Genomic DNA, 27,101 nt, shown 5'->3' on the forward strand with positions numbered 1-27,101 from the left:
CAATAAGAATAGTCTGCATCTATGCAATTAATTTCGCTTCTGATATTCAAATAAGGTTTTAAACAACGAAGATGAAGTGCTAGTTAGTCAAGCGAAAATAATCGTTGCTGACATTATTTAATTCAAGTTGCTAAACATTCCAAAAGAAAAGTGTGTTGGAGGGTTGGAGAGAATCCTCTGGTTGTAAAGAGAGAAGAAACTTTTTATGCTTGTTTAGTTAAATGTGACATAAATTGTTGAAAGGGTTGACACAAACATCGGAACATCATAAAAATTAGCCGGAAAGTGATTCCAAAGTGAAATGTAATTTGTTTGCAAAGCAAAAAATAGTTAATGGCCTGACGTTTCTTGCAGACTCTGCTAGGGTCGAAACATCAGGACATTTACTATTTTTTGCATACCCGAGGTAGTTTTTGGTCGGTGAGCAGTTTGTAAGGAAAAAGACAACCGGCTCCAGACTGGGCTGGGATACAAACTTTATTCATGGGGTGGAATTTTCATGGGGTATGTATTCCAATCTGACCAAGGCTGTGCCAGTCCGTCAATAGTTATTTCTTAGTGAATTGGTTAAATTTATCTTCCTTTGTGGCATGGATCTTATCTTCCAGTATAAATAACACAGTCCGTCAAAATCAGTTGCTACTGTATGCTTTGATGTTTAACTAGGCAACTACATTGTAGTCAGTAATATAGATTGAAGATGGAGATTCATGTATTTATCTTGAGAATGATAGTCATTTGTCAGTGCAAATCATCTCGGGGGGATGTATAACATTAGAAAAGGCATCGATTGAACATTGCGTGGTTGGTGAAACACCATCCTTTTTGGTGCTTTACAAAAAGCTACACACATTGACCCCTTGCATTTGACGTAACATGCTCATAAATTTCTTCATTGGAGTCAAAAAGCGCCCTCACTGGTGTTGAAGGAGGCAAATAATTATTGGACGATAGCTATTCTTTGTGCATGAAATTGTAGCATTTCGCGTTATGCAAGGGGTCTATTGCTGTTGATCTATGCTTGTCTGGAATTCATACCAAACAGTTGTTAGTCCATTATGTAGAGTATTTGTATGATGTAGAATTGAATGAATTGGAATGGATGTACTCATCTGACAACTAATGATGTATCTTCCCTTATTGTTCATATGTGGCATGCACAATGCATGCAGGTAGATATGTGTAGAAAGTAGACTTAAGGTTATCGTGTGGTAACTTAGTGTAGAACATGAGAGTGAACATCAAAGCTTCACCTACCCACCAGTCGGGGAATTGGTGACGCTTGCTTCCAATTATTATAAACAAGTGTATTTGTTTCAGTAAACCCAGCTCATGAGAGATTTTGTATAATTTGTTGACAGTTTTTACATTGAAATCAAATTTCATCAGAGCTGGTCACACAATATCAAGACTTGGGTTTAATATGAACAAATACTTGTCTCTCTGCCAAAATTATCATCTCATATTGAGTATCTTTTAGAGAAGTTGGACAAGTTGCGGCAAATTTCATGGAACTTGATGGAAAGTACAAAGGAAAAACCCCACAAATTTTTATATATACTGTTATGGTTTGTATTAGAACTTATTTACAGCTATCGTATGACCATTATACTCTAAATGATTTAAAATCATACTGCTTTGGGTCAATATTAAGCTTGGGCGATATCGCTTTATTTTATTCACGATATATCGCCGACAATATATCGCGATATTCGATATAATCGCGATTAATTAAATTTGACATTATCAGTCTTCAAACTCCAAGTGAAAGTTGTAGAAGAGACAGTCATAGCATAAGAGAGGTGTTCTAATGACCTATTCTTCTAATTTAACTCCAAACCTATGGGGTGCAAGATGTCTCAGCTAGCAAATACATCGCGATATTTAATCGATATCGCGATATATCGATTAAAACCAAATCCATATTTCGATTAAAACCAAATCCATCCGATATTTGGAAATCGTTTCCAAATTAATATCGCGATATTCGATAATATCGTGATATCGCCCAAGCTTAGTCAATATACTTGTTTTATAGATCGGCAGGGCTAAAGAACTTAATAACCACAGGATATTATGTTTAGTCTTACTTAATATACTATTATTTAATTTACAGAGACAACTTTACTACACAAAGTATGTCATAATTACAGCAGGGCTGCAATAACAGTAAAGCGAAATCAATTATGAATATTTAAACAAAATCTGGTGAAAGTACTCCAGTGCTTTCTTTGAACAAAAATTCATGAAAATGAACTCCTATCATTTTAAGAATAAAGTTTAAAGTCACCTGGAAGTGGTATTTTTTCAAAATAAAGCTTTTGTCACTAATATATGTGTTTTGATGAGTGGAATGTGATTAAACAGTTAACTAAGGTTTTAAAAGATCAGTTCTTATGTTATTTACAAATTTAAGAGTAGACCCCGACCCGAGAGGGTCCTGTTCGTGACGTCAATCGAGGCAGACTTTGCCTGTAATACGTAGAGTAAACACAATTGCAAAGTACATATACGGAGCAAATCGTGAGTTTGTACGTTTCAAAATGCCGACCAGGTGTATTGCTGCTGAATGCAGAAAAACACTTTTTGAAATATACCAACTCACGACTTGGACATACATGTACTTTGCACGTGTGTTTACTATACGCATTGCAGGCAAAGTCTGCCTCGATTGACGTCACAAAAGGGGTAGGCGGAGTCAGCCCCCAATTAACTTTATATATTTTTTAAACATATAAATCGTGACAAACAATTACAAAAAAAATTGTTTTATTGTTCGTAAGCATATACTCTTATGTTTGAAAGAAAAAAAATTATATTTCCAGGTGACTTTAACTGTCTTCATGCATGCAAATTGTGACAGAGGGCTTGGTCTGTGCATAGGTTTCTCTGAGCATAGAAAACTTGATGCACTTTCATCCTAAAATCTGGCAAAACCTTTTCCTTCCATTGATGCAGTGGTGTAATTAGAAATTTTGATATGGGGGGGGGGGGATTCCGCCCCTCGTGTTGGGCATGTCACTGCATGGATGGACAGCAGTGTATAGTATACACATAATGAATGTTTATGAGTGCAATGGTGCAAATATGTTCATGAGTTGAAAGATGGAATGTTCTATTCAACGAGGCGGAGCCGAGTTGAATGGAACATTCCAGCTTTCAACGAATGAACATATTCGCACCATTGCACGAATGAAAAACATTCATTATTTGTTTTATATAACATCCAAGTAGATCTTTGTCATTTTGATTGAAAGATACAACTTTCAAAACAAACAAAGCGTAGTCCTCCAATTTTTAATAGTAGAAGACGAATGCTAGTAATTTTACTAATATGCCTTGCTGCGTTACCGAAGACAACGCGCACGCAGTGATGTTCTTACTCAGCTTTTTCGTTCCATCCGAAAAGTACCATTGCACGCTGGCAGCGTGCAATGGTACTTTTCGGATGGAACGAAAAAGCACGGTGAGTGACTCAGCGTGCAATGGTACTTTTATTTGCTATCACGTGACGGACAATCCCCCAATCAAATGGCAAGGATCTGCTTGGGTGTTATATAAAAACTAATATTGTGTTTTACATGTAGGCATCAAGAAAGTGCTAATTGCTGTTCAATTTGTAATCCTAATAATAGTCCGATGATGTGGAATACACTTACTGTACATCACAGTGTAGTCATTGTGAATTGATCTGTTATATGTGGATATTTACATGTGATATTTATTTCATTCCAGTAAATTATGTATATAATTATACATGTATATATTCAGAAATAAATGTTCGTTATTATAGGAGCAAACAGTCATCACCAGATTTTGTGATTTCTTTGATGTTATGATTTTGGTTCAATAAACTATGCCCCCCCCCCCCCAATTGTATTTTTGCACAAGCCCAAAATGACTAAATACTACAACAAAAACGCCCAACAAACATTGTTTCAGGAACCTATTAAATTGACCCATACTTTAGACTTTTTAAAGTTCTACAAAGGTAGCAACTTTTAGTATGGCTCAACTTCTTGAGAAAAAAAATTGAACAAAAATTCATCCTCCTCTTTGGTAGTAATTACCAGGATGATCAACTGGTGTGTTTGTTTTTTGGCCTTATTTCCCCCTAGATATGTTTCTCTATAATAGAAAATATAATAAATATGGCCTACCTTGCTTATAAAAAAAGGAAGATAACAATAACTTTATTTATTATTATCTTCTTCATGGAAGGTACATTCCATGCAGCAAGCTGATCATGGAGCCTCTTAGCAAACACAAAATAACACATGACAAAACAACCTATGACACTGAATTGTTCAGTTTGCACACTCTTGCAAAAGATAAGATTTGGTTTGGTGTTGAAATTGAGGTGTGTGTGTGTGCCTCCTAGGGCTCAAACACTGGACTTCAGGCTCAAGGCCAGTGATTTTAGCATCGGGCCAGTAAAATCACAACTGGGCAAGTTTGGATTGTGTTTTTCAATTGAATAATGATACTTCAATTACTTTGTAATGTCTTTATCACATAAGAGACCATTCATTTGTGTAATCAACCAATACGCCCAGACACGCCTAATTGTTGCTTTTTTGACACAATTTGATTATGTAAAAGTGTCAACAACAACAAATGTATGAATTTTTGTTGTGTTTTAGGAAAACATTTTAAAATTTCAATTTAGGACATGACCTCTACTTTTAGCTTTTTGGCTGGGTGTAAGTAAAGGTCAGATCTTTCAGGCATTGTTGCAGCCACGCATTTTGGTACAAGGTGTTTTTGGCCACCATGACCAACACACTTTGATTCCCATTCATAAATAACTTTTCGGTCAAATAACATCAACACTTTTTGGTCAAAAAGTAAAATAAACGCAAAAATTATAATTGTTCGATTTTCTTTCAACACCACACCCCTCCATCTCTGCTATGAAATGGGGAAAAGTTTAGCTAGCAGACGACACTGTCACTGACGACGACAGGAAAAAAGGCGCGAGATTCAACATTGTCACTTCTCCACCTCAATAATTGCTCACAATAATTATTGAAAAACCATAATTCTGATTTAGGAAGGAAATTGTTAGTTTACCTCTTTGCCGTCACCTTGAAAAGTGCTTTCAAAACTAATTACATGCTGCGGGCGCCAGTGTCGGAAGGCTTGTCGTCGTCTGCTGCTGCAGGCGTATGTGTTCAAAATAACGGCGGTCATAAATACCGCCCTCTAAAACGGTGGGCTTATATACCGCCCTCATGCGTTAGAAAGATAATAAAATGACGTCATGAATTGTCTGCGCGCGCATTTAGGCTGTGTCCGAAACGACGACTTCGGCTACAGCTACGTCTAGATCAGCGCGTCTACCAGTGTTGCGCGATCTAGCCGTAGCTGTAGCCGAAGTCGCCGTTTCGGACACGGCCTTAAGGATCACTTTTCTGCGCGCAATGCATGCTGGGTTGTGTCAAAGGTCAAATCTTCACACACGCGTAGGTGCAAACGAAAGAGGGCGCTATTTATCGGCACCGTTAGGAAAACTAAACAACTCATAGCGTAAGCGGGCGCCATTTAACAACACCGTAAAAAAGTAAATCAACAGGCCAAAACAAAACATAGAAGAATTGCTTCATAAAAGTGCCCAGATCATACAAAATGACGGCAAGATTGATCTTGCAAAGTGATTGGGAGGAATCACTATGGTAAGTAAACGTGTTTGTTTGTTAGTCTCAGCTCAGACAGTGAGTAGTTCAAATGTATCAGGAGAGGTCCTGTTTTCGAGGTGTCCCTAAGTAAAAGTAAAATCGTGGCATATCTTTTATTTTACCTCTCTGTGCGCGATGTAAACCGTCCCTAGCCCCCCCTAGAGTAGATAAAAATTGTGTGGTTTTATTTTCCAAGCAAAGAGTCTCCTCTCCCTTGACCAAAATTTAGAAACACGTAAGGCTCCACTGGTTAATTGCACTTGTAAATGCAAAAAGTTTGGTATTTTAGGCATTTCTACAAGGTTAAAAAATATGTCATAATGTCGAGGCCATATAAAAATATTTGCCCACCGAATAAGTTTCATCAAACACTTTTTCAATATTCACAATTCATGATGATCAAATCATGTGACTGAAATAAAAATCAGATTTGAAAGCCAGTAATTATTTAGTATTTTTTTTATTTTTTTTATTTTTTGCAAGTTACCATGGGATGGTAATTTTTAAAATTTTATAAAAAATATTTTGAATAAAATGAAGACAACTGCTGGCTATAGAGTCATACACAGAGTCTCAAAGAACACTTGTTGTCACTGCAGATGTTTCTTCCATGTATGGCTTCACTGGGAAACCATACTTTCTTGTTTGCCGTGAAAACAGGAAAAACTCAAAACAAATGGGGCTAGTTGAAGTCATCGAAGATCAGTGTGTGGTGTGAACATTTCAATGTCCATCAAGTTTTAATATATGTTTGCATACTTCATATTAACAAATGAAGATAATTAGGGGCCTAAGGCATCGGTTGATATATGGCATTATTATTTTTTTCCCAAATCAAAGAAAAAGGCATAATAACATGAAAACTGGTAAGAGGAGGATATAACTTTGTGCAACTTGCAAAGTCGATCAACGACCATAGTTAACAAAAATTTGACTAACTCTAATCGAACCCGCGTAAGTCAACGATAGTTGAACCAGTCTAGTCGACTTTTCGCGACTATCTATTGAGGCTGTAGTGTAAGGTTGGTCGTATCTTTGGGTACCAGTATGTGGAGGGGGGTGGTGGTGTAATCTGTTATAGACGTAGAATAAGCAAACACACCACACCGTTGTTTCGAGATACTCAAGTTTATTGAAACTGAAAATAGTGAGCGGTGCACAGCAACGACAAGGGAGGCAACGTGGGAGCGAGTCAATTAACAAACAAAACAATTAGGGAAAAGAAAAGAAAAGAGAAACAATAATAAGTACATGATATACAATACTTGACCGTAAGCCCTAATAAATCTTAGAAAACATAACTAGACAGAGTCTGGGTGCATGATAGATTATAAGACCAATTGTTTAGTCAAGCAGCCTATTAGTTTACTTTACTCTCTGTGTTACCTTAGAATTGACAGAAATAGTAAAGGAGTCCTTCAAATTACCAGTTTACAATCACCAATTAATCACAGTGAGATAAAAGCAATGATGGTGAATCAATCACTTGTTATCACAATGGCATGTTCTCTAATTTATTAAATATTATAGAGAAATCAACCAATTTATTAAAACCTATTTATTTACTTTGGGACAGCAGATTTGTCCTACAGAAATAGCACTGACAGCTCTGTTTTACCAAACGAAAATTAACAAGATAAGATAAAAATGCATACAAAGTACATGTACTGTATTTTCATACCATAAAGAAACACATACAATACATGCAATTTATACCAAGTCTTTTATCCTATGACCCATGCACATTACGTTATGTTTACGCTCCTAGAACACGAGAGGGCCTACTATCATTATTTTCACGACTTACAGAAAACATTATTACAAAAACAGCGATTTTACCCAGTTTTATCCCCCTGTTTCACATGTCACTAACTCAGAAAATGCCAGAGTCCCTTATGTCTGGGACCATTTATTATTAGTAAAAGAACATTTGATAAAAGTACAAAATAATCTTACCTGAAAATAGTGAGCGGTGCACAGCAACGACAAGGGAGGCAACGTGGGAGCGAGTGACACTATCCACGCTGTCAACCCTTGAGGGCGCTGGTCACCGCTACCGCTTGCCATCGCTAAACTCCGCTCAATATTATGACGCACCTGACTTGGTCCCACAAGTAGGAATTTGTCATATATCACAGTACAGTGTGCTGCAGGCAGAGCTAGAGAGGACCAGTTATTCTTAAAATAGCTAAAAAGAAGTGAATATGGACTTTTTATGTGTTCACGGCATAGATTAGAGCTATGGTTCACGATCATCTTTGTCACATACGGTCGCTAGAGAAGTAGAAAACGTCTAAAGTCGTTCGCACTTTTATTGCAGGGTGCATGCGCTTCGTACGTCACGAACTAACCAGCACTAGTTGACGATTGTACCCTGATCGAACTTGCTCTTTGGTTCTAGTGTGTAGTTTAGATTATTGACTTTAGCCAAGGCAGTATTTGTCACACACAGAGTCACTAGACTGCCTTTGTGGCCGTCGGGAGGAGGGTAATCTCAACTACAGTCCATTCATTATGTGGGAACATTAACCATCAGCAAACAGCACCAGAGTCGAACAGTGCACAGAATAAAAAATAAAAAAAGTAAGGTGTTAAACTGAAATTAGGTTGACTGGCTACTCAGCTAGCTTGAGTCACTCAGAGTAAACAAGAACCTAAATAAAAAATATACAAGAAAGTTTTGATACAACGAAATCCGCACTCTTCCCACTTTATTTGACCACACATACCCCCCCCCCCCCCCCCCCCCCCGTTCAATGAAAGTGTCCAGTTACGCCATTGAATAATTGCAAAGTGGTATTGCATAAGATATGATGTTCATTTTCATATTTTTTGTTTTAGGCGCAGTGAAGGCCAAGCTTGGGTGATGTGCAAAACACCGGGTAAGTTTTGGAATTTTGGAGATGTAACAAAGTTTTGGGTTTTCATATTTAAGGTAGGTTTTTTTTACACCAATGCACTGCTAAACTGGTAAGCCCCCTCCTACAAAGTTTTATTCTAATATAAGTTGTTTTTAAAAAGAAAGAATGATGAAATATTTCTGTTATATCTTTGCCAGGTGAGAATAGCATCCAAGGTGAGCTGAAGTCTCATGGACTTGACAATAAAGGAATCCCTCAAATCGTGGCTTCAGAAGGATTCAGAGTCCTAGATGTTACCAAGGTAACATATAACTCCGATTTTGAAAGAATTACACTGGTTACCCGTAAGCAGTAGAGTTAAGTATAAACTTCTGCTTTTTGTGTATAAATCACTCACCAACAATGCCCCTGCATATATTGATGATCTACTCAAACCATACAATCCTCCTCGCAAACTCCGGTCTTACAATTCTAGTCTCCTTATTGAGCCCATATCCAATCATTCATGGGGAGACCGATCTTTCTCACATGCTGCCCCACGCCTATGGAACAAATTGCCAGCACAAGTAAAATCATCTGTTTCTTTAACACAATTTAAGAAAAACCTTAAGACACATCTTTTTAACCAAGTATTTGAGAAAATGGTTTGATTTCTACCCTTCGATGTTTTCTTTGATATTGCATTTGTGTTGTATTTCTCTTCAACATGTTCTGGATTTCTTCTTAGCTTAGGCTTACGTTTCAATTTTGGTTATTGTACATGTAAATATTATTCTTTGTATTTAGCGCCATGAGCACTTTGTTGGATTTGTGCGCTTTATAAGTTCTCATTATTATTATTATTATTATTATATAACTCTTTGCAAAAGACTCACATACAGTACGCACATTCAAAGTAGATCTTTGTTAGCTTGCAAAGATCCACTGTGAGTTTGCATACTTCACATCAGCTAATAAGAGATGTTGAAACCCTTCAGTAAATTGCTACCACAGACTGCCACAAAGTACCTTAAGCCCTGTTCGCACTGGACTTAATTTGGGTAAACTAACCGAGCCAATGGGTAACTTACCCATTTTAAGTCCAATGCGAACAGCCCAGGAAGTTTTCCTCCCAGGTAACTTACCAGACCCGAGTGGGTAAATTAACCGAGCCAAAGGTGCCCAGGACGATTCAGTTTAACCAAGCGAGAAAGTCCAATGCGGACGCGACGACTCGGTTAAATCTCCCATCAATACAATAATTTACAACACAATAATTGGTTCCCCCTAAGATAAAGACAAAATCAAGGGTCATAACTCTTTGTTGAAGGTTATTTTTAATTCACCTTGTTATCTTTTTATGCCTTTTTCACAGAGAGCAATAAGTATTTCTTATCCAGAGAAATCGATCACCACTAAATTCATTGCACCAAGCACTGAGTTTGCAAACGTCCATAAAAAAGGAGTAAGTATTGGGCTTTATTTCCTTTTACCTCTCTTAATATTCAGTAGCAAATTCCTACAGAATCATTTTTTTAGTTCTTCCACGAATTTGATGGATCATTGTTGTTTCACCAAACCGAACTGGCTTGTTGTAGAAGCTAGGCATGTTAGCTTACTTAGTAGAGTTGAAATGACTTTGATGGATGGAGGAGCAGAGAAATTACAGTGAAACTGAGGCTGGATGGGAATTAGACTGGTACCTTTATTTATCAGTGTTCTGTGTATACTTAAGGTATACAGAGAACTACAAAAATGGAGATGATAAAAACAAAAAATACAGGGGTCATAGGCCTATAACACTCATTATTATTTGTTTGCAAACTTTGACTTTGGGAAGTGCAATTCAACGACTTATAATAAGCCTTTTTGACGTATGGCGGACACAATGCTACAATACTATAAGGTTTGGGTAAATTTGTGTTTATACACCCAAACCAAACAGTACACTCCTATCACGTCTGCCATACCTCAAAAAGGCTTATACCGACACCCCCTTGCCTGCTGATGAGTTTGGTCAAAACTGTTGATCAAAATCATAATATTTTTTCATGGTATTTGATATGATAGGTGATCAGCATTGATGTTTCTTCTGGTGGTGGCCTGGGAGTGTCTTCAGATTCGTACGATGTCTTGAGAATCTGGCAAACATCAGATGGCACTGTGCGAGTAAGTAGGGACAAAATGTACATTGAAACAAAGGGGGTTTGCGTTTGGTTATATGTGTTCATAGCACATCATCAAAACCAATAATATTCATTGATAATATATTTTTATCACCGTTCTAGGTTTTTACAGAAAGCAACAGAGGGACACAAAAGTCATTTTCAGAACAACTGAAGAGAAAAACCTATTCCCTATTATACGGAGTTACCGAACACAAGCTCCACAAACTACAACTTTTACAAAATGCTGCCGCTCGTGTTTTAACAAAATCTAAAAAACATGATCATATTACACCTATATTGCAGGAACTTCACTGGCTACCCATTCGACAACGAATTCAATTCAAAATTCTACTTATTGCATTTAAATCCCAGTTTGGCTTGACTCCGTCTTATATTGCAAATCTTCTTGTACCTTATGCCCCCTCTCGCACTCTTCGTTCTTCTGCTAAGTCCCTTTTAACTATTCCTAGAACTTCCTCATCATATGGCGATCGTTCCTTTTCCGCTTGTGCTCCTAAACTTTGGAACGCTTTACCTAATAACATCAGGCGCTGTAGTTCTCTTTCATTGTTTAAAAACTTGCTTAAAACTCATTTATTTAAATCCTCTTACACTTAGCTCGTTACATGTCTTGACAGTAGATTATTTATTGTATAATTTTGTATTATGTTCTACATTTCTTTTTTTGTTGTATGTATTGTTTTTTGTTCTGCGCCTCTGAATAGGGTCTTGCACACTAGATAGATGGCGCATTATAAATGCATTATTATTATTATTATTATTATTATAGATTATTTGAGTGAAATGAACTCATGGAGATACTTTAAAGAGCGTATCTGTTTAGGAGCTTGAAGTGATTATGACTTTCATGTTAAAATTATGTACAGCAATAGATCTGAATTGATTCCACAAACTGTTTTCAGAAACATGGGTCCTTGTTCATGGCTCTGCTCATCTCAGAATTCTGCGCTTACGTGGCTCTGCAAAGCACACCCTTGTAAGTAAGAACAGAATTATGCGGTTAGCAGAGCCATGACATTGGACCCTGGCTGGGCCATGTCTCTTTCATTTGTCTTGGATTAAAGTGAGATTTTCTTCTTTTTTGTCAACTTTCTTTGATTTCCTTGGTTCAGAGAGAGTTGAAAGGTCATGCTGGTGAGGTCAGCACATGTCGGTTCTTCCCCTCGGGTGTGGTCGTCTTGACTGGTGGACTTGACCTACAAATCAAGGTGTGGTCGGCTGAAGATGGAAGCTGCCCAGTTACCATAAGGGGACACACTGGCGGTAAGTGGATGTAACACAGAGAGTGTTATTATTTGGCTTTTACCATTACACCAATGCTTTGGATTCGGATCCAGGCTCCGTCCTCTCATCTAAAGCCCTGAGCGCGTATGCAAAGCATGCGCATTTGTCAAAACAACAGCTAGCCTGAGCCGAAGTCATGGATTCAAAAAGGGGCAATGGACCATATGGTGCAGAATTCCACAATAAGTGGAGCCCTTAAATCTGTCCCTGGGGTAGATTTCACAAAGAGTTGAGACTAGCCTTAAGCTTTTAGTATCTCCTATGACTATTCCTCAGTTAGGATTTGTCCAAACTTTTTGTGAAATCTGTCCCTGATCTTTGACCAAATTGTTTTCCTCCCATGTAGGTGTTACCTGTACTGCTATAGTAGACAGAGGGCGTAATGTGGTCACTTGCTCTCGTGATGGTACAGCAAGATTGTGGAATTGTGGTAACTCCAAATGCTTAGGGATTCTCTACAAGGGAGCTGATATCATCAACTCCTGCGCCATCTCTCAAGTCTGTAATTCTGTTGATTTAGGAAGTCCTGAACAACCCCCACGTAAGATGAAACTTTGTTTTTTGCAGTATTATCATAGTCTGTTATTCAATATGTATTGATTTTGTAGAAATTGATTAGCCATTGGTGCTAGAAATAACAGGTCTAAAACTTTGTTCTTTAACAGTTGTCACAACTCAAGTCACCTGGGCCCAATTTCCTAAAGCTGCTTAGTCACAAAAAGTAATTTAGCAAAACAAATTATGCTTACCAAAACAAGTTGCCAGCCAAATTCCTATATAACATGTACAATTAGTGACTGGTATCCTGCTTATTTTTTGCTTAGCAGGTAGGTGTTTTTCGGTAAACAGTATTTTCCAAGGCCCACACTTCGTGTATCACAACTTATATATAAAATAACTAACCTGTGAAAATTTAGGCTCAATCAGTCATCGGAGTCGGGAGAAAATAACGGGAAAACCCACCCGCACGTTTCGCCGTAAAAACCCTGTTAATTATTTGTAAATCTGTGAACTTTTTGGTTTTTTCTGTACCAAAAGTGTATAATGGCTTTAAGAGCTTAAGCAGCTCAAAAAAATTGGGTCCTGTTAATTTGACTGTTGAATTTGAAATAAGTGTATTAATGCTTTATTGATGTTTTGATTTGTTAATCTTGCAGCTAATGAGGAAGTTGGTACTGCAGGGAAGTTACTATTGATGGCTACTGAAGGTGGAGATTTAATAGGCGTTGGATTACAGAGCAGAAAGAAGGTATAAAATACTGCTTGCTGTAGTCTTAAGTTTCAAGATCCATTTTCCTTAATATTTAATGTTAATGTCAACTTTATTGTCATTTTGATTGCATTAAATGTTGACACCATTTAAACCAGTGAATCTGAATAAAGTGTTATGCTTGGTCTTTAACACTGGATAAAGACCTCAGGACAAGGGGTGTTAATAGACTGAGTTAAAGCACTGGTCCTAAATCTCCATAAGAACCCTGGTTGCTTTTATATTTTAATATATATATATTTTTTTTTAGGTCTTCCATGTAAAAGGATCCTCAGCCTTCAATTGTTGCACATTCCTCTCCAGTGAGTTTGTTATTGCTGGAAGCCAAGATGGTACTCTACACATAATTGATATCAGAAATCACAGGTAATATACTCAGCTCTTTTTGTTTCACACAGCGTTTTGAGAAACTCCTATAGTTATTGTAATTGATTATACTTGCAACACATCTGCATTTTGTGATTTAGTAGTCGTTGAAAGGTTGATATAAGTTTACACTAAAAGCAGTTTGTACTAGCTAATTACATTGTCTTGTGCATATATTTAGTAAATATTTGGTTCAATTACGGAATTTTCTTTACAATATATTTTGCCGTTCTTATAGTGAGCCAGCTCAAGTTATCCAGAGGACATCCTCATCCATTCTGTGTCTTCATAGCTACAAGGAAGGCGTGATCGCTGGTACAGGTAGGTTACAAAATAGCAGCAGGCTCTTCTTTAATATATGTACCATTTGTAAGTTTGAAATTTGGACCCTGATATTTTCATCAGTGAAAGCTATTTTGTTTATTTACACTGTAACAAACTCGGAGGTACCTGGCATGATACACAATGTTGACAGCCGATGCCTTTCAACTTATTCTAGGGAGTCTCGAACGCATTGTTGACGGAGCTCAACAACCTCTTAGATAAAGAGGAATTTCAAAAGATAACATTTTCATATTTGCAGGGCTATATATTTATCTTTTGCATGCGCAGGTAGTGATGGATGTTGACAATTACTTGAACAGAAATAAGGATATAATAGGAAAAACTATAATATTGCCTAGCATGTGTGATATAGGGTTAGGGCGTTTCATTTTACCTAGGATTTGAAGTGGGTACCTGTGGTTTAATATTAGAAGAGATTCAAGTATATTCTATCTGTATCTTGAGGCATTTGTTGACTTTAGCTGTTGATAATAATATGAACAAGAATGTTGCATTTGCTAAGTGGACATTGTGGTATTGACTGTTAAAATAAAAGTGCGCCCTCTATTGGTTAGATATTGATACTTTTTAGCACTACAACCAAATTAGACTGGTTTCTAAGGGTAACTACTGGTCTTTACAAACCCAGTGATCCACAACCGTTGGATGTTCTGGCTACATTATCAGTAGCAGCAGCATACAGTCAACTTTGTTAACATAGCATGCCTAAAAGTGGAATATATATTTCATAAACTCATTTGCTGTTATTTGTCAAATGGTTGTAGAAAATGTTATTGAATTGTCCGTTAATTTTGAAGGTGGAATTCTGTACACTCTATTTAGTGTGTACAGATTAGATGCATCAATAACAAGATAACAGAGTATTGTGTGATAGCAAACTGCCTTTTAAATGACTTCAGCTTTCCATAGATGTCAGCGTACACACTTTTTAGTTAAAATAAAATAAAATAAGAACCCTCGCGAATGCTATTTCTCCAACCATGATTGTACCGGCTACCTCCCTAACCTAGATGTGGAGCTCATTTATAACCCTGCCTCTTTATTTATTATTCCAGCCCCCCCCCCCCCCCCCTCTGAGTTTCATTGCCTTATTATTCATCCTCATTCAACGACCTTGGCATTCAAATGACACAGAAAACATTTGAATGTCTTAATAATTGTAGTTCACAGAGTATACTGCATATGCCACTCAAGATGTATTAGGTATTTCAGTCGCATCCTTGGGCAATTTGCCAATTCATCGGCAATAAGGATATGACTCTAAAAAAGAAATTGAGTTTCAATATATCATTGCCTTGGAACCATCATTTCCGGCATTGTTTCAGATTAACAATGTAGTTGTGAGCCACAGTTTACACACATTAAAAACAGAAACATAGCATGAACATGTCCTTCATTGACTGAACATTAATGAGATAAAGCAATTACATCTCTATGTGCGTATGTAACCCTGTTAGTACCAGGTGTGAATAAGTAAATCAAACAGCCTTAATGACAAGTAGTTAAGAGATCTACTCTTTGTTTGTGGTTTTTAAATTGGCTTCAAAATGGCTGACATGGCCTCAGCCAGAACCAAAGCCATGTCTTTAGCAGATAATATAAAAGTCCTCTCGCATCATAATAAGCTACCACTTTCTTTGTATTATGTTCCAGGAACATTTTGTATGTAAATGCAACAGTCCTCATCCACTATTTTGAAAGTCGTTTAACCATAATACATGAATACAGTATGACCGGAACGGAACCAGTCTGCATTGACATAATACTCTATATACATAACCTCATGCCCCATTCTTAAACTGTTTTGTAGAGATCACCCTCATATTAAGCACTTGCACGGAACTAATAGCATGTGCTTGACGCAACTACGTAGAAACCTGTTTTATAAACCGCATCAACCATGAAGCAATGACCTACTTCATAGTGTAGTGTTCTTTCAGTTGAACCCACATAGATGTGGGTGGCCATGAGCGTAACCAGTTTACATTAATAACTAATGAATTTCATGGTATGTTACTAATTTATAGAGTGTTTTTTGCATTCGGCATTGAAGGAGAAAATCCATTAAGACACCTTGGAAATTAATGCATTTGTTGCCAACTTGTCTGAAACAAAACATATAAAAACATTGTTTGTTACCATGTTAGACATTATGCCCCACTTAAAAAGGTTATAACTAGAAAATATTGCTAAGCAAATTCTTTTGTTGAGCAAATTAATATTAGGCCACCAGTCTTAAGAGTATGCACAGCATAGAGTCTGGGTGGTAACCTGTTTTTGCCAACCAATATTTTTTCTGTGCTTAGCAGGTTTGTATGTTGACTGTCTTTAAAAGAAGAGAAACAGGTTATTTTTACACCATATTGATTCTCAGAAAGGCGTCAGGCATGAAGCCTTTCGCAGGTGTCTGAAAGCACACAATGCTCTGCAACAAGGGTGTTTTTTCCTTCCAATATTTTCTTGCAACTTTGATGACCTATTGTTCAAAATCTGTACATGCTTATTATTTTATGCATATGTTAGGATACACCAAGTGAGAACACTGGCCTTTAACATTTGCCTTTAACACATATGAGTACTTGACTTTTCAAGAAAAAGCTGAAGTTGTTATAACTCTGAAACAAGACAAACTTAAATAGTACAAACAAACAGAAGTTGAATGTAACTTTGTAGCAGAATATGTTAACTTCATTGCTTTTACCTCCCAACGGGCGACGAGTTCCTACGCTTAACTAGCAGACCGTGATAACAACATGAATCCCTATCAAACATCTGTTGATGTCAAGCCTCAGATAATTTAATGCTGATTAGAATATTTTTATTAGTGAGATCAAACCATCAAGAAGGTTTTTACTTCTTTTCGTCTGATAGTTTTCAAGATTTATAGCTGTTCTTCACAATTCCATGGTATAGACCGAGTGATCTGTGACATTAAAAAAGGCACAGAACCTGAACTTGCTTGCCATAGGCATGAATGTATACACACATTGAAGCTGGCCAGAGACATAACAAACTTAAAAACTATCGAAATAGCAAAATTTAATTTCGAAATTTTTATTTTAGAAACTAATTTGCTGTCCCTTTTTCTATTCTTAATTTTATGTGGCAATTTCACAAATGATTGACTAGTGTTAGTGTGTCTTGCCTGCCAGAAAATACACTGGAATGTATTAAGTCACTTTTTTTTTTTTAATGGCGACACAGTTTAAATGAAGGGTAATAAACTCAGAGCAGAGTTAGAGCAAAAACTAAATAAACTCAAAGCTATTATTATTGAGACCCTATCATTGCAATCTCTCAGTGCAGATTCCAAAACAGAATCTGTAGCTTTGTGAACTGATAACGGCTGTATTAGTTTGTACAGTGGGTTTGATTGGATTGCAAGTTTCTGTTTTTGTTCGTTTAAGGTTTTTTCACCAATGATTCTGAAGCAGTTTAAATTTTCAGGGAGTTTTGCAGGGAACAAAATAAGCAAACCCCTTTGGTGGGTCTCGGTTCATAGTTTCTTACCCCTCAAGCAAATGTTGTAACATCTCATCCACTTTGTGACTAAGGGCAACTGCCATGGATACCACAATATGCATGTATTTGTGTTGCCAATGACCATGTGGCTTTGGGTATCAAATTAAATAAGTGAAGTGTTTGTTTTTAATTAAAAAAAATAAAAAATGTTTATTTTTTAAACGATAATTTATTTAAAGAAAACTGAAACTTTGTTGAAGTTTGTGTTCAATTTCACATTCCCATGAGTGGCTCAGAGCTGTGTATTGAGAGAGAGGCAGGTTTTGGTCCAAACAAATGCATATGCGTACATGGGGTGCCAGACTAGACTGCACATTGCCTTGTACTATATTTGGACCCAAAATGGCGTCCAGCAACCATGTGACCACCCTCCAAAAGACGATCAGATTGAAACGTCAAGTTGAAACCAACGTTTCAAGTCAGAACCACCCCAACTCATTTAAAGATTATCATTACATGGTGTTACGGCAAACCTTTACTTCACCACCCTCCATTATGTCGCAACTCTGTGATATTTTCAACAGACAATGATTTACTACATTAATATTAACCCCATAGTTATACAATCTCTTTAAGGATCAATTTACCACACATAGCTCTTCTCCACCTGTCAACCTGGACCTGTTATATTACTATCAGCCATTGGTCCATCTGCAATACTTCCCTAGATCTTGGCACGAACCCCCTGTATGTCTGAGTTACGCACCATTAACTTATCATTATCAATATTTAATGCAACATTCAGATGGATGTATATCCATCATGATAATAACTTTATAATACTAACTTTAATGATACAGCTTTTCTCTCATTTGTATTATTAATCTACACCAAAGCTAGATGGAAAGTATGTCACCTTCTGACAACAAGATTCTAATCTTGAGATTTTATTTGCAAAGGGAGGAAAACCCAACTAGTTGCAGCATGGATGCACTGAGCTTCACTGGCACCTTTTCACTGGCAACATTTGTAATGTGTACAATGCATGGATGGAATACTTGAGTACTGATCATTCATAAACTAGAAATGGGGATGGGTAGATAAGAAAGACTTGGATAAGACGTCAAAGTTCTGCCCTTACAACAACACGGAATGAGCTCATTGCTGCACATAAACTGCAAAATTGTATGCAGTTTGTGTGTATCTAGATCTGTGAACACTTACTGTGCCACTTAGATTTTTTTACATTTAACTCAAGGGATGTGTAGAGCATTTGTACTGATGTCCCACAAAACTACCACGGAAGCATCAAAACTGTTTTTTCCCCAGTTTCTTTTTTAGTTGAAAAATGGGTTTCAGTGCACACTTTGATGTGAAGAAGTAAAACAAAAAGCAATGAACAAAAGTAATGCACTTTGATGTAATGATTCAATGGAGAATGCAGTCCAATCATTCATTAATGTTTCAATTCAATTTAATCACTTTTCCATCTGTGTCAAACTCTTTTTAATTAGCAAAGTAATTTCAGTAAGTTTGCTCCATCATGTCATGTTAGGATCTATCATTTTTTTCTGACATATCATCCATCAGCATCAAACACTTTCTGGTCATCTCACTTGCTCTTGTCATTTTCCCTGGAAGACACTGGACACTATTGGTAATTGTCAGAGACCTGTATTTTCAATTGGTGTATTTCAACATATGCATAAAATAACAAACCTGTGAAAACTTGAATGCAATTGCCGGTCGAAGTTGCGAGATAATAATGAAAGAAAAAACACTCTTGTCACATGAAATTGTGTGCTTTCAGATGCTTGATTTCGAGACCTCAAAATCTAATTCTTCACTAACTGTGAAGACTAGTCTATTACAGTTACCAAAAGTGTCCAGTGTCTTTAAGTCCCACATGTAGGTCATATCTTATTAAAGTATGCATGTATGGAGTTCATCCTGAGAGGTACGATTGCGCACAGTGCTTCTCTAGTTCACAAAAGTTCTTTGTATACAAATTATAAAAGTGCTCTATAATTACATTAGAGAGAAAGGAAAGCTAACCCTATTATTAGCCTGAACAAAAGTCTGATTCCTCTACCATGATGCCCTACTTATTCCTCCCAGCTCGTTACCCTCAGATCACCCTCTGTGGCCCAGCCGTTCAAGGCCAGTGCAACCTTGTCCCCATTCTTAACCCCCCTGTCATAACCTCTTCCCCTCCTGTGACCTAAGCTGTTTTCCCCAGGTGGCTCTGTCAGTTTCCTTACTAGGAGTAGAGAAAACAGAAAGAAGGAAAACCAATCATCAATTCAAGCGAAATAGTTTTTTTTTTAAGGTGTTAGTTGGAACCACATGGGAGGGAATCTCCTCCCTTTCCAAGTCATTAAACTTCCAAGTCACTCTTTAAACTTTCCATATTTTTTTGTATATTAATGAATGTAATCTCAAGGGAAAATGTAGACTGGTTCCCTGTCCTTAGCCGCAAGGATAAGGACAGGTGTTAGCTTTATAAGTTTACACAATATGTACGTTGAATTTACCTGCGATTCTCCAGAACCATGAAAGCCATGTGAAATGATGCGAGGTCAAAGGTGAATATGTCAGTAGGCTTAACAGCAGATCTCTGGCGTAATTAACAAGGCTCGAAGTGTGACGTCAGATGTTCCGGCTAGGGATAGTATATTCAATTTAAATGGTAGTATTTAGCCATCTGAGGGCGCCCTTCAAGTGGCTTCCTTTGGGCTGGTGAGTTTACCACTGGTTTACAATTCTTTACTGTGGGAATATACAATTATAAATGCATTTGAGCTGTGGTTACAGCTGCTAGTGTTAATCACAAAGTTTCCTTTTCAGGTTAATGGTTGCAAATGAAACAGTTGTGAAAAAGCCTACTTCTGGCAAACATTTAAAATAAGTGAAATGTTGCCATTGTCTGAACAACAAGGCCATTTTAACAACTTTTGAGAAATCATGTTTTTTTTTTTGGGGGGGGGGTTGGTTGGTTTATTTCCATTTGTGCAACTTGAAAAATACATTAAATAACAACAGTTATAAAAGCTACGAAAAATGTACTAATGAAGGCTACAAACTGCCCAAATTCAGTGAAACTTTATTGTGTCTGTTTTATCTTTTCGAGTAGCAACCTTTTTTGGCCTATTTTTGTGGATTTTATTTTATGCAATCGCAATTACATCAGTGTCCTTCAAGGTTTACAGTAAGTGCTGTTAATCTTCAACCTTGACTTGCACAATGAATTCTGAAAGATATCTTTATAGCAATTATGATGTTACCAACGAGTGTGGGCGACAGTAGAAAAGAACTGGATGAATTTTATATGATCACCCATCTGTATATTGGTTGTAATCGATTCCATGACAATGCACATTAAAGTCTGGTTAAAACAAGCAGATGAAAACGACAGAATTTTCCAGTGTGTTTGGCTTTGGCCTCGTGCCCAATTGACCTGGAAACAAATTCTTCCTGTAATTGTGAAGATGCATGAAGTAACACATTCAAAGAGCCTCCCCAAGTTCCTACAGCCAAGGTTTTGTTCGGAGGTTTGGTGTAGACCTCTTTGACAACAACATTTTACTCACATCCACAAGAAATTTACCACAAAAAGCCTTTACCGATAAAAGTCTGTTTGAAAAATACACCCTCACTTTTAAATTTAACATTAACTTTAAATTATTTGGAATTTTAGATAGTTTCTTCTTGTAGCCCCATACCAAGAGAGTCGTTTAGGGCAAACTTTCATTAGTAAAACAAATATAATTTAAAAGAAATAAAAAGTGTATGCATTAGTGCAGTGAATATGTTTTGTAACAGAAATAGATTCTTCCACACTTTGTAAGATAAGCTGTTTTTTTCTGCTAATGGAAAAATCTTTAAGGAGGCACTGTTCCACCATAGCGCACATTAATAACATATGATAAAGTTTGCATGTGATAGAGAGGGGTGGGGGGGGGGGGGGTCTAGCCATCCCTTCAAAGTCTACATGTTCGACATCCTTATCTGAGGCTCAGACATTTGTACAAACTTCCCCAACCCAACCTACTCAAGTCTAGTGACCGATATTAACCTATAATGATAACTCGGCTTTCTTTACAGCCTCACCATCCATTCCCAAGGGCCCTCAACGAGGAAAATCAAACTGTTGAATCGGAAACCATACAACTTGTGTCTGGATAAAGGGAAAAAACCTAGAAGTCCTTCCCCCTTTTACACTCTAGATAACCTCATAGCCGGTAGCTTACATTTTAGCTACATGTGCTTATCTGAACAGCTGACTCACCATACAGATATTTATCTCCAAGATGTTTTGGTGAGAAAACTTGTAATTTCACACATAATATTTTAAATCATTCTGTCAAACATTTACATCTAAGGAAGTATCCGCATTGGCGGCTACAGCTACGGCTTACACTGTTGTCTAGGACTATACTTCAACACATGACTACATGGACATCTAGCTCTAGCTGTAGCTGTTGATTCAGACATGGCCTAAGTCTTCTCCCCTCTTCCCAAATAGACAACCAAATAATATAAAAAGATGAATTAAAACAGAAAAGGTAGCCTAACCTTTAATTTTTTGCAAAATTTCCCAAATCTGCAAAACTTCATATATTGCAGAGTTAGGAACTTTGTGAAAAAAATGTAACCCTAAGTCTCAACAAAATAATCCATCCATACATTTTCCATTGGCAGAACATGTAGGGCTTCATTGATACATGGTGAATTCATCTGCTGCCCTCTGTTGACAGCCCTGTCTAAATTATCAGGTTTTGTATCTAGACATGGTTTTAGAAACAAGCAGTTTTCATACATACAATCGCATAGATATTTCGAAAATTTTCAACAATACAAAGTGGTTTTTCTTTTGCTTACTGAGTAACGTGACACAGTTTTTTTCAAATTTGGTTTTGAAATAAAGTAACACGACAAACAAACAACATTTTGACTTTTCTTGTTGCCATGATGTTAAATTGTGTGTCGTGGTGAGATGCTAGTTTATGCATAGAGTGGGCAGATGATGGCTTTTGCAATCAAACAAATTAGCCCCAACTGGTTGTGCACTCATGCTAAGCCGCTCATCATCATCACAACTGCGATTTGATCACTGATCTTTGACTTCAAATTGCAACATCGCGTGCAGCCTCCCGTCAGAGGTAAAATAATGAATGTCTTGACAGTATCAAGACTTGAGTAGTGTAAATCAAAACAGCTTTTTTTTCCTGTGATGGATTTGTAAAAAAAATCAATCATTGCCTAAAGGTTCTTTTTGTAAAATGTAGGTCAGTACCAGGCAATTTTGATTGCAATATGGTTTTCTGTTACAATCATAAACAGTGTTAACCATAAGTTAATTCTATCTGTGGAAGAAAGTAAGAAATGAGGGCAGTTCAATTACTAGTTGGTTTCCATTCTGGAGATTATTCAAACTAAATTTGCTCAGAGACAGATTTTTGAAGACATTACACAGATTATTTTGTAAATAATTTATCATTAAATGATGTAATATTTCATGAGTGAGATGCTGTAAGTTTTAAATTTGGGGCAAACGGAGTTGCTTTGCCAGGCTGATGGTTTGTGAGAGCTAAGGACACAGTGTATCTCCTGGCAGAGGTATCTGCCACTCAGGTGGTCCTACATTAACTTAATATTTATTTCATATTTCATACAATCAACAATATTTACTTAACACTATGAAATTAAATTTAAAAAGCTTATACAGTTCGGATGAGTCTCATAAACTGACAGTCATTATTTTTCACAGTCAATTCCAAATATGTCTGGGAATGTTGTGTGCATTATGACAAGACAAGTTATGTGTAAAGATAAAAAATTTCAAACTTGTTCAGTGCCAAAATGTCTGACATTCTTTTTACCTTTTTAGATTGTCCTCAAGCTTTTTGGATTGAAATAAAAATGTCAATAATAATAAAAATTCATTTCTATGGCGCCTTGTGATTAATACCCCAAGAGGTCTTTCACTTAAAACTATACAGACTAGGCAATAAAAAAATACTTAAAATAAATTGAAAAATCACTTAAAGTGAACAGATAGCAGCCAAGTACTTGCACAGAAAGCAAACTAAACTAAACGTAAGTTAAAAAGAAAACAAAACATCTAAATAGCAAAAAGTTAGCATTTAAAATGATCAGTTTTTCAGGAAAAGTTTTTCTTTTTCTTAGTCTGTGGCCCCGCTACGTAGACAACACCTTTGTCGCGCGATCAGGACTCTCCATGAATTTCTAAGGAAAATAGAATAAACGCTTTGTGTGTGTGTGATACTTTGGGAGCAATCTTTGTGTAGAGATCATAGTTTGAGTGGGCAGGCAGTGGTGTACGTGCGGATTGTCTTTTATCAAAGAGAAATTCCAGTCATTTATCTGTCACGTAATGGCAGGCGCTCATATATGTAATTTGAAACCAGGAAGGTTAAGTTGTTATCTGATGTTAACCTCTCCCTGAACTTGGCCAGACTCGGTTTATATAACAAGCCATTCTCACTCTCTATTCTCATCTGAAATTAGGATAGCTGCATAATGCAGGATGCAGTGCTTTATGAGGAAGGTTCTTGTGAGAAAACTGTCTATTTTTGATGTCAGGGTTTGATGGAGAGGTGTCTTGAATGAATGGCCCTGTGTAAATAGTCTTAGTTTAGTCATTCAGAGCAGCTCATCAGGAAGGGGAATTTGTCGGTCAAAGGGGGCGGCTTGCACTTCAATTTAAACCCTTCGTCGTGGATGTGTTTCTGAAAGCGGTGTGTCTGTACTTTTTTGGAGTGCCTATATATTTTTTTGTAATGCTTTTCAGATGGGTTAGGGGATTTTTATTTATCAAATAATAAACCATAAGGGAAACTGACCGGTTGAATTTTAAAAGATTTGTGGTTGAACAAAGAAAAATTGTTCAGACCTCTGGATTAACATGCCGGTGCAAAAGCGGTTTTGGTTGTTTGTTGTTGGTTTATGTCACGACCAAGACACACTGTTGCTTGAACGAAAATGTCAAGTCGTGAACTTTGCTGAATTTCATTTAAAACGTTTTCAATGAATAAGGAAATCGAGTCATATGATTATAAATAGATTTTAATTGTGTAAAAAAAAACAATCATTTTGAATGCCTGTATCCAGTGCTTTTCTGAGAGATTTGCGAAAAGCTCCTTTCTGTAATCACTCTCAATTTGTAAAGCCGCTTTATTGCAGCGTGGAGGTATAACAAAGCAAAGTCCCACAAATTATGTCAGCTGCATTTTCCTTTGATGTTTTTAGTTTTTCAAAACCTTTAGGTGGGGGCCTGATTTTTTAATCGATAATTACAAAAAAGTAAGAAGTGTACACATATCAAACTAACATTAAAATGGTGAACAAGTGCATTTTAAACAAGTTAAAATACCATATCCGTTAAAAACATTCCGCTTAGGTAGCTGTTTAACTACATCATCCGCAAAGGGTTCAAAAGTATATCCCAGATTACACCTGAGTTAGTTTGGGGACTAATTTGAGGGCATAAAACATAACACTCCTGCCTGCCATGAAACAAGTGAACACAACAGGAACCAGTATTTGTATCTACTATAAAACAATGTAATATTATAGGCTGGTTCCCAATCTGTTAATTACCGGTTTGTGACCATGCCAGCAAACATTTGACCCAACAGCTTGATAAATCTACAACCCCATTGTGAACCCACAACCTTCTCTCATCTATTCTTACAAACTCATGACAAAAACTTGCATAAAAAGCAATACATATCCAAACAAATAAAATACAGGCAGCAATTCCAAAACAGCTGTGGGATCGCAAAAAGCGCAGGCAGTTGAGAAAATAAACAAAACCTTGATAAAATAAATGAATAAGTCTCCCCTGGGAAGAAGATTTCCTAGTGTCGTGTGTACTTTTGTGTCTAATGCTTGTTGATAAATTTATGCAAACTGTAAACATTCATAAATGGAATTCTTGTGTATTAGCTGTTATAAATGCTGTGTTGTTGATGATTGTAGACATCTAGGTTCAGTAAATCAGTTGATTTATCCGTAAACTAGGCTGGCTTGTGTCTTTGTCAAGTGCACTCACTCCACCTTCCCAATTGACCTTTGTCTTGTTCCCTATAACAGTAACAGTTATAAGAACTGATTCAAAAAAGGAGTCAGACTGTTATTGTCCCCAAGCCTCAGTTTTGGTGCGTTTATTTTTTACCGAAGAAAACAGCGTGGCTGCAAAGTGAAAATAGGTCTAGTCCCTGTGTGTATTAAGTTGAGCGCACCTAATAAAATATAACTTAAATTAAGTAATAATAACAGTGCAGTTCAAAGCCCAGCTTTATAGATCTCTTGGTTTTAATGGTTGCTTAATGGTTGCTTAAGTATTAATTTGCAGAACTTTAATGCAGGCAACCAGTTCATGCAATTTTAAGTGTGTGCATTAGCAAAATGACCTGCAATCAACAGTCCTTTATAACCCAGATGAACCAATTAGACTGAGTAAAGCCTGTAAGCACAAACATTTGCTTAGCATGAAATTTCCATGTGATTTTCAGGATAAGCAAACAACAGCTGAATGCCAGTAACAAGCAATATACAACAAGTTAAAATTTGGTTGGTAATCTTGTTTTTATCAAGGAAGAAATGTCATTCTAAGCCATTTTTTGTGCTTATAGGCTTTATGAAATCGGGCCCTGGTAAACAACTTGATACCTTTTTTTTTCTTTTTTTCTCTACAGTGGAGTAAAAAAGTAGGAAATGTCACCAGGGAAAGTTATCAAAAGTTTAGTCAATAGAAATAGAAATATACTATTTTAAAATTCTTATTTTTTTGCGAACCAGCTCCACCTGGTTATGAACCATACAAGTGACATCCTTTGTTCAAACTGTAAATGATTGAGATGGTCTTATAGCAAATGTGTCACATTGGTAAATGTCAAAGACCAGTATCAACAAACCTGTGAAAAGTTAAGTTCAATCGGTTTGGAAACAAACTTTAAATGTTTCACTGATAGATTCAGTTTTGGACTTGCAAGAAAATCAAAAATCAACTGTTTTTACTAATTTCTCAAAAACTATTGCATTTTAAGCAAACAAATTTCAAAGGGAGTTTTCCACCATGATCATCTTTATATCATCTACATTGTGTGCGAAGCTAGCTGTAAGCATTTGTATTTTTATTCTTACCAATGTTTATGTACACAGATTGTGAGAAGCTAGCTGTAAGCATTTGTATTTTTATTCGTACCAATGTTTATGTACACAGATTGTGAGAAGCTAGCTGTAAGCATTTGTATTTTTATTCGTACCAATGTTTATGTACACAGATTGTGCGAAGCTAGCTGTAAGCATTTGTATTTTTATTCTTACCAATGTTTATGTACACAGATTGTGAGAAGCTAGCTGTAAGCATTTGTATTTTTATTCGTACCAATGTTTATGTACACAGATTGTGAGAAGCTAGCTGTAAGCATTTGTATTTTTATTCGTACCAATGTTTATGTACACAGATTGTGAGAAGCTAGCTGTAAGCATTTGTATTTTTATTCGTACCAATGTTTATGTACACAGATTGTGAGAAGCTAGCTGTAAGCATTTGTATTTTTATTCGTACCAATGTTTATGTACACAGATTGTGAGAAGCTAGCTGTAAGCATTTGTATTTTTATTCTTACCAATGTTT

The 27,101-nt window shown here is 36.7% G+C and overlaps 1 protein-coding gene across 2 annotated transcripts; it reads left to right on the forward strand.

Moving 5' to 3' along the window:
* Window positions 1–5,557: 5,557 nt before the first annotated feature.
* LOC117296413 (proteasomal ATPase-associated factor 1-like) lies at window positions 5,558–26,633 on the forward strand. 2 transcript variants are annotated; one of them, XM_033779320.1, is made up of 11 exons: window positions 5,558–5,675; window positions 8,520–8,560; window positions 8,737–8,840; window positions 9,894–9,983; window positions 10,589–10,687; window positions 11,820–11,970; window positions 12,338–12,532; window positions 13,149–13,240; window positions 13,512–13,627; window positions 13,866–13,948; window positions 26,158–26,633. In XM_033779320.1, exons 1-11 carry the CDS (start codon window positions 5,629–5,631, stop codon window positions 26,163–26,165), a joined length of 1,026 nt encoding a protein of 341 aa, XP_033635211.1. In that variant the 5' UTR covers window positions 5,558–5,628; the 3' UTR covers window positions 26,166–26,633. The 2 variants fall into 2 exon arrangements, with proteins under 2 accessions (XP_033635211.1, XP_033635210.1); XM_033779319.1 differs by lacking the exon at window positions 26,158–26,633 and adding an exon at window positions 21,539–24,335.
* The last annotated feature ends 468 nt before the right edge of the window (window positions 26,634–27,101 follow it).

This window comes from Asterias rubens, chromosome 11, assembly GCF_902459465.1.
Source record: "Asterias rubens chromosome 11, eAstRub1.3, whole genome shotgun sequence".
NCBI lineage: Eukaryota > Metazoa > Echinodermata > Asteroidea > Forcipulatida > Asteriidae > Asterias > Asterias rubens.

Excerpts from the sequence above, each read along its gene's own strand:
- LOC117296413 (XM_033779319.1), top strand. The coding sequence starts at position 5,629 with ATGACGGCAAGATTGATCTTGCAAAGTGATTGGGAGGAATCACTATG. Across the intron at positions 8,561-8,736 it reads GGTGATGTGCAAAACACCGG|GTGAGAATAGCATCCAAGGT; the intron begins GTAAGTTTTGGA and ends TATCTTTGCCAG. Across the intron at positions 11,971-12,337 it reads CATAAGGGGACACACTGGCG|GTGTTACCTGTACTGCTATA; the intron begins GTAAGTGGATGT and ends CCTCCCATGTAG.